The sequence below is a fragment of the Panicum virgatum genome, chromosome 9N (assembly GCF_016808335.1).
Source record: "Panicum virgatum strain AP13 chromosome 9N, P.virgatum_v5, whole genome shotgun sequence".
NCBI classification, from domain to species: Eukaryota; Viridiplantae; Streptophyta; class Magnoliopsida; order Poales; family Poaceae; genus Panicum; species Panicum virgatum.
Window position 1 is genome coordinate 66,361,084 of NC_053153.1, and position 8,855 is coordinate 66,369,938.

The 8,855-nt window shown below is 47.4% G+C and overlaps 1 protein-coding gene across 1 annotated transcript; it reads left to right on the plus strand.

The window, feature by feature from the left end:
* The first annotated feature begins 228 nt into the window (after window positions 1–228).
* On the plus strand, window positions 229–4,977 carry LOC120690396 (30S ribosomal protein S1, chloroplastic-like). Its single transcript, XM_039973038.1, has 7 exons — window positions 229–630; window positions 2,737–3,012; window positions 3,666–3,746; window positions 3,906–4,187; window positions 4,265–4,375; window positions 4,461–4,547; window positions 4,673–4,977. Exons 1-7 carry the CDS (start codon window positions 352–354, stop codon window positions 4,763–4,765), a joined length of 1,209 nt encoding a protein of 402 aa, XP_039828972.1. The 5' UTR covers window positions 229–351; the 3' UTR covers window positions 4,766–4,977.
* Window positions 4,978–8,855: the final 3,878 nt, after the last annotated feature.

Genomic DNA, 8,855 nt, shown 5'->3' on the forward strand with positions numbered 1-8,855 from the left:
TTAAAATGCAGTAGGGGTAATTTGGTCTATTTGTAAGCCAAAAAAATTACTGAAATTTAAATAAAAGAGTGAAAAAGTAGATGGAGTGTGCTTTTGAGATTCATCTGGAGTAGTGATGTATCCACCGTTTTACTGGCAAAGCATAATTAACAGTTTATGGCCGGAACCTAACACGCCGAAGCCTGTTCATGACAAGGGCACATGGCCTGGCCCAAAACCAACCATCGCCACCTCCTATCCAGCTAATCCTAAACCCCCACCTCTAGGATAACACAGCGCCATCCCGTTTCCTCTTTCGCCCGAGCACACCGGACACGCGGGCTACACCCCCAAGGAGCGGAGCGAGAGAGGATGGCCTCCCTGGCGCAGCACGTCGCGGGCCTCCCATGCCCGCCTCTCTCCGGCGCGTCGCGGCGCCGCCCAGCGGCGCCGAGGCGGCCGCCTTCGGCGCTGGTGTGCGGGACGTACGCGCTAACCAAGGAGGAGCGAGAGCGGGAGCGGATGCGCCAGCAGTTCGACGAGGCCTCCGAGCGGTGCCGCACCGCGCCCATGGAGGGCGTCGCCTTCTCCCCCGAGGACCTCGACACCGCCGTCGAGTCCACTGACATCGACACCGAGATCGGCTCCCTTGTAATCCCTCGCCCCATCCCGTACTCTATTGTCACTGCTTGCTCATTTGGTGTGAAGTACAGATAAATAGCTGTTCGCCCTATGAACATAGACGTTGTAAATAGCGGTTTGAGAAATTAAGTCACAATAGCCTTACCTCGTTCTCAATTGGATAGCTCTAGTGTGAGGCTATGGCGGTATGCTGCTTTGTTGTACCGTTACCGCATTTTAGTTTTGAGTCTCCCGGAATGTGACCTGGCACGAAAATGGAGCCAATGTTAGACTGTCGCTAGTCTTCAGAGTTCAATATTAAACTTACTTGGACAGTGCTATGTTTCTCAGCATTCCTGTAATGAATTATGGTTTTTGGGTTGTGGTATTGCTTTTTCCACCTCGTAGTAACTGATTGGACGATACTGGAATAACAATCACTAGTTCAGTTGTTCATCAACTTTTTAGAGAAGAAATTAGTTAAGTATCTTTTTATACCCAAGAACAAACAGAATCAGTTACTTGATTCTTGAGGACAACTTGGATTAACTTGCCAATCTTCCATTCCCTAAGCTGGCTCGGATTATAGCTGTTAGTGGGTGATGTCAGGTATTGGACCCAGACCTTGCAATCTATTTGTGTTGTTTGAATTTGACAGTGGAGAGAGATGGAGGTATTGCTAACTGCTAGCTTCTTGCTTCATTCTGTTGTCAAACTTACTTATCTCTTATATAAGATAGACCCTAACACAATCTCTAACAGAACCTGGACTCTTTAAACTAGCTGTAATTTAACTACAACATAATGCTTAAGTACATAACCCAACATAATGGATCATAGAACTATCTCTAAGCCTGGTAAGCTTCTAGAGAAAGCTTGATGGCTGCTGCATATGTAACATGCCTTGCTTGGATGGCAAGTATAATGCTGGACCTGCTGAACAATGAACTTTTAGTACAAGATCGCTGTTGATAGCCCTAAACTTAGTTTCAAGTTAGATGTATATGTACTGAATTGTTTATGCCCATGTTATGGCCTAGTAAAGTCAATATTTCAAAGTGGGTTATCGACCTGTTATGTGTTACTAGCCTATCAAGCCGTGCTCCCGCACGGACTAATTAAAATAATATAAAAATGAGATCAATAATTATAATTACACTCTTTTTCATCAATTAAATATTCTAACACATACTCTAAAATATATATTTATCATTATCTAGTTACAATATATTTCATTTTGCATCACACCTCCATATTTATTCGATATATATATTATGTTGAACTATTTGTTTTTGAATTGGTAGTCTTATCTCTTCCATCATACATGAATACATGGTGACAAATATCGTGGGTAGTATTTTCATACAAACAATAATATTAGTAATGATAGAAATAGTAATCTAGAATTTTATATTGATGTACTTTGATATTCTATTATAATCATATAATTTAGATTCAGATTTAGGAGTAATTTAACTTCTAATAGTGATATAATTGGATAATTTATATGAAAAATAAGGGGGTTATCTATATTATAATGGCATAGGTGGGTAATTTACATGAAGATTAGGGGGTTACGTTAGATTTTTTTATAATGGCATAAGTGGGTAATTTAGATACATGTTTAGGGGGTTACTTTAGTCTATTTTCATAATGGCAGAGGTGGGTAATTTATAAGGAAAGATAACAGATCTGATGGCTATTATAATTAGATTTGTTAGATTGATGGCTAGATGTTTCTGATTTTTGCGAGAATTTATAGGATTTCTCTATTTTTTTAGAGTGTCCACCTAGGATCCTAGGTGGCTTCATGTTGAGACTTCAAAGGAGCCTCCAATTAGTAATAGTAAGATCATTATCTAAACCTTTATGTGTTATAAAGGTAAATGCTGCACCTAATCTTAACTTGGTTATCACCGGAATTGCATTGGTCCCTAAACTGTTCTTATGGCATTGTGGACTTGTTGTTCTGCTGTATTCTCCTTTCTCAATGTATTACTGTCACTGGTATTTGCTCTTGCACCTTGACTCTTTGTAGTGTACTGGTTCTGGTCACATTAAACATAAGATCTTATTTAGCTTCACTATTTCACAATCTTAGCATCTAAAATCTTCATATGCTTGTGTTATATACAGATTAAAGGAACAGTATTCATGACTACCTCAAATGGTGCATATATTGACATCCAATCAAAGTCTACTGCTTTCTTGCCTCTAGATGAGGCATGCCTTCTTGACATTGATAATGTTGAAGATGCGGGCATTCGCCCTGGTTTAGTAGAAGAATTCATGATTATTGATGAGAACCCTAGCGATGAAACTTTGATTCTGAGTTTGCAAGCAATTCAGCAAGAACTTGCGTGGGAAAGGTGCCGGCAACTTCAGGCTGAGGATGTTGTCGCCACGGGCAAAGTGAGTAAAAGTAGAAACATGCTCTCTCCCTCCCTCCCTCCATCTTCTTAGTTCTCTTTTATGCTAATTCTCTTTTTTTGCCCCTTAAATACTGTTGTTGCGAACTGGATTTATCTTTTAAGCATGACCTTCTGTTTCCCCCCTTTTGTTGTTGAACTTGAACCGGTCACATTTTGTCCCTTTTAAATGCCTACTTGAGAGCAGAACCAATTGTTCCTCAGAAAAAATAAATCAGAGAACCCAGTTATATATCTTGTGGTGCATATTCACTCTGAACATTACAGGCACTGACTAGCCCTATGTTCCTGTTAACTTCCCATTTTTTCCTTAGAAATTGAAGATAAATTAGTTGCTAGATATAGTTCATGTGACAACTTACTATTACCTCGTGCTTTCTATGTGCTAGAACTACTGAACTTATGAAGTTAGGATACTTCATTTTTTGATAGCATGCCATCTGTCCTCAAGATCTTATTGTAGTTTATGCATGCTTATTTAACCCTGTGCTGTCTATTTGTCTATATTGTTGGTATAGCTTTATGTATGGATGATCTCTCTTGGAACAACCTTTGATGCCATTTTTTAAGCTTTTCTGGGCTATCTTAGTTTCTTCAGTGTTAGTCATTTGCTTTTCTTATCAATTTTGCTTGCAGGTGATTGGCGGAAATAAAGGAGGTGTAGTAGCTCTTGTGGAAGGGCTTAAGGGATTTGTTCCGTTTTCCCAAGTGTCATCGGTTAGCTCTCGACCTTGTACAAAAGTTTCTTATATTATATGTTTTATTGCCTAGCATGAGTTGCCTTTCTTGAAGTTATTGTGGTTTTAAGTTTGATACTTTGCTACGCCTGAACTTTACAGTTCCTTATTTGATAAAGTTTTGTTTGATCTTGATCAGAAAACAACTGCGGAAGAGCTCCTTGGCAAAGAACTGCCTCTCAAGTTTGTAGAGGTTGATGAGGAACAGGGCAGGCTTGTCCTTAGCAACCGCAAGGCAATGGCTGACAGTCAGGCCCAGCTTGGTATTGGTTCAGTTGTTTTGGGAACTGTTGAGAGCCTAAAACCTTATGGTGCCTTCATTGACATCGGCGGAATCAATGGTCTTCTCCATGTCAGCCAGATTAGTCATGACCGTGTTGCGGATATCTCAACAGTTCTGCAACCAGGAGACACCCTCAAGGTATAGCTGTTGTGGTACATGGGAATTATTTTATACCCATACTTTATAGAGCTAAGTTCAGTGAGTTCTGTTAATAGGTGATGATACTGAGCCATGACCGTGAAAGAGGCCGTGTCAGCCTTTCTACAAAGAAGCTTGAGCCAACACCTGGTGACATGATCCGCAATCCCAAGCTTGTTTTCGAGAAGGTAGGTGTAAAAATAAAAAACATGTGCACATTTGCTGGGTGTGCCTTATCTAACAAACTGACATGGTTTCTTTGGCTCACATCAGGCCGACGAGATGGCTCAGATATTCAGGCAGAGAATTGCTCAAGCAGAGGCAATGGCTCGTGCTGACATGTTGAGATTCCAGCCAGAGGTATTGCTAGCACCCCCTTGTTATTATTTTACCATGTCAAAGCGAATTTAATCTAACTTCAACTGTATGAATCACTATGGATGTGCCTGTTTTAATTAAATCATTTTCCTGCATTACCTCTTCAGAGCGGATTGACACTCAGTTCAGAGGGAATACTAGGACCATTGTCATCAGATTCACCTTCAGAGGATTCAGGAGAAGAACCCACGGACGAATAGAAGCGGTAGACACAATGCATCGGGTTTGTAAGATGTGATCGCTGTTTATCGTATTCATTTTTCTTCGAGCGAAGGCATGACAAAAGGCCTGTTGTGTTCAGATCGTTTCCCCCCTTTGTGCTTGTCCCCATGTGTAGGAAATTCGGAAATGTAAGAAGGCTCTGAAGAGGCCGAAAAGAAATGGAATTTACTTATCTTGTGAAGCTATCCAATCCTTGCAGGACCCCCAAAAGTATAGTTGACCGTGAGCTTATATTTGTGTATTTCATCCGTATTCAGCAGGGAACACGCAAAGTGCTCTGAATTAGGCGCCACGTTTTACTCAAAACCAAGGCAAAAGACGTGTCAACAGCAAATCAGCGTACGGAATTCAAAGTTCCAAGCGAAATTTTGCTGTTGCGCTGTGGTGGAGCGGATGGTTATGGAACACTTGGCGAAGTAGTGAAACTTGTTTGAATTGCCGACAACCCCTTCAACACAGTGCCGCAACAGGTGCCCATAGAAATGTTCATGCTGCTTCACCGGAACAGTACCAAAAAAAGAAAAGTGGGGGCAAAGCTACTTTTGCAACTCCGCAGGTTGACAACGGATAAACTTCTTTTCATTTATTTTATCGAGTCAGTTGTGCCTGGAGCTGCTGTGCTGCTCCTCACGGCCACTCGATAGACAGAAGAGAAAACGGTTCTAAAATAGTTTGCTTGTACAATACAACTGTGCTCCCCTTGCCCTATTGTTCAAACATATCAAGCTGCCAAACCTTACTAGTTTCACTGATAGCGCCCTCCACTATTTTTCACACACCAAACATTATATCAACTGGCCATTTATTTCTCTCTCCCTCTCGGCGCATGTCAACTCTGAATAATCTCCTTCAAAAAAGGCTTTCACATTGTGAGAAATCCGGATTATATACATTGAATTACCGGGGGTCAATTAACTTTGCCGATCCTCAATCACGCGTAGGCATCTGCTGAAAGACCTGAACGGCTACCAAACTAATACGGCAGCGGAGTCAGCAGCCAGTGTCCGTCCCTTTCCCGGGACTCCTTATTTTTCTGAACCCTTGTACCCACTGCAAACCCCCCCTGTATCCAGTTCCTCCGGCCAGCACGACCCCAGAGTGCTTTCTCCCCGGTATGGTATCTTCAGGTGGACCAACTGTTCATGCACGTCGACCGGTGGCTCGCCGGTGCGCCCGCCGATCAGTCCCCCCGCCCCGCCGTGAGTGCGGATTGGGATCGGATCGTCGCCGGCCGGCCGGCCGGCCGGCCGGATAAGCCTCCCGTCGCCGGCAACTTGCGGCTGGCACCAGGAAGCAAAGCGTGTCTCTACGTTGAGCTCCGCACCGCAATGTAGCTGTCCATCGATCGGCCGAGCTGAAGCTGAAGCTGCAGCCATCCACCAAGCTGAGTGAGATCTTCGTGTACGTAACGGCTCGGCAGTCAGCACTCAGCACGTACGCGTTGCCTCTTGGCTTCTCGTCCTCACGGGTCACTGTGCTGTCTGTCAGCTACTAGCTATACGTGGTGTTTGACCGTGAACAGGGAGGTATCTAGCCTGTCCCTGCCTACTACTGGCTCACTGCTCGCCTGCTCGCTCGCTTAATAATTGGCATTTGACAAGTGGAGTGTACGCTGACTGGCAGCTCATCAGGAGGATTAGGTAGCATGGCATAACATGACAGTACATGCACCACGCGAAGGGCGGATTGTATACAAGCTTTTGCTTACAATGAGAGATCGATACGGTCTTTGCAAGTACCAATTATAACACAGTCTCTGAACGCTTTTGAACTGATCTCTTTTCCCCTTTCTTGCTCCATTTTCAGCATGCATGCCAATAGAATAGCTACTAGCAGCTGCTCCTGACTCGAAAAGGCGGCGACGCCGGAGTCTGTGGTCTCTAGCTCGCTGCCGAATTCCGGCGAGGTGAACCCGGTGCGCCCAGACACGTGGTAATAATACGACGTGCTGAGGTTGAGAACTCGGTCGAGCTAGCCGACTCGAGAGCAGCAAAACACGTACACGGTGAAGTCCTCGCGCTGCGAGAGAGAGACGGTTTCTTTTTGGATCCTTTCGTGATCGACCACCGCCTTTTGAACTCAAATGTCAAACAGCATACGGGCAGGCGCGCGGCGGCGACGTCGCCGTCGGTGGCTTTCTGCCCCCACTGACCGGTACAGATACAGCCCGATCGGTGCAGATGGATACTGGAATTGAAATTATTGGAACTGCATGGAACTGGATAGACGATCCAGCGAGTCGCCACACATCTCGGCCGGAGGCGAGCACCACGACCGTACCGTACCCAACTTCTGGGCGCGCGCGTTACCTGTGGCGTCAGACGTGACACGCGAAGCAACATGGAGTTGATGGAGATCAAGCACGTTTTCGGGGCAGAGGAGAAGAAGCGTGGCTGGCAAGTAGCATCAGCAGCCAGCAGCTTCGATCGATCGTGCCGTGTGCCGCCTTGCTTTCTACTTAGCCATCTACTCGCTAACTCCCGTTGACCATCCAGACGACGGCGATGACGCGCGTCGTGCACTACCGGGCGGCCGGGGGCGCTGCGCGTGCACGAACCGATCGATCGAGAGCGACACGACAGGGGCTCTATCGGCAGGGTGATCGGCCGACCCGTCAGATCATATCGTACGCGTCCGAGCACGGGCCGGCGTACGACGGCCGACGGCAACGCGCCCGCCGCCGTGCAAGTTGCGGCAGAAAGTTCATCCAGTTCGGTCCCGGGCAATCCCAGCCGAGATCCGCCGAGTGAGCCGCCGGCCGGCCGGCAGACGGAGCTGATAGCTAGTGCACTATAGACTATAGTGCCCGCGCACACGCGCGCACGGCGAGGGCTAGCTAGTGCCCGGCGCACGAGAGTGACACCAGCAAGCAGCAGGAAGGGCCGGATGGATCGACACTGCGGCTCCGCTCCGCTGCTGTGCGCGCCCTGCTGCACTTTGCACTCGCCGCGCGCTCCACTACGCGCCGGCCGTTCCAGAGAGGAGAGACTAAACGGCCTGTACTAGCCCTAGCCATAGGCATCAACAGGAGCAGCAGCCTAAGCATAACGCTACGAACGCTAAGCAACAAGAGCTAGCTTGTGGCGCGTACCAGTAGTCGTGATAGCTCCAGCCGGGCCGTAGTGACACACTGACACTGGGTAGTGGTGGTGCATCAGGATATGCGGGGTCTTTTTGGTGTTGTGCATGCCCCGGAAACTAAAGGCGCCGGCCGGCCCGGGCTGGGGATTGTTTGACGCCTACGCGCACTGCTGCCCGGCCGGGCCGGTCGCGGTCGCCCTGCGCTTCCTGAGGCCGCGACCAGGCGACGACGACAGCGGGGAGCACACGATCGACCGGCGACGCACGCACACGCACGTCTTATCCCGATCCCGAGCCCGGCGCAGCGGATGGGCATGCAACGCAGGCAAAGCCACGGCCCGGCGGCTAGCTGCCTAGCGCGCGGCTGCTGCCTACATGCCGGGGCCGGCCGGGCATCGCCGGCAATGTAGCCGATGTGCTCTGTACCCATCATCACCCGCTCACGCGCCTTTTCCGCGACGTTAATATATCCTCCCCACTGCTTTTCGTACGTGGGCTCGATCGATCAATCGGTGCCCCGGCTTTTTAGTAGGTATAGATAGATAGGTCCCCTGTTCCATCTCTGCTGCTAGCGGCATGCTAGCTAGCTTCTCGATCGATCCGGCCGGCCGGCGGCTTTGCATCTACGGCATCCTGCTAGCTAGCTTGTCCGATATACTGAACCCTAATCAGCTGCTAGTGACCGGAGCTCGATCGGTTGTGTCATGAGTGACGGCAACCGGATTTCGCGTAAGCGGATAAGGCTGGCGGCGGCAAGCTCGAGTGAGGTACCGGCAGATAGTGTCCGGCTGCCCATTTTTATCCTGTTTACTGTGCCACTTATTATTAGCACATCAAAGATATTTGTACATGCAGTCATGTATATATAGTACTAGCTAGTATGGCACGACGTACTTTTGATTTGGAGATATCTGTACGCGTACAGTGTGGCACTTTTACAGATATTTGTACATGTTGCGCGACACAAAAAGCGAGCGTAATGAACTG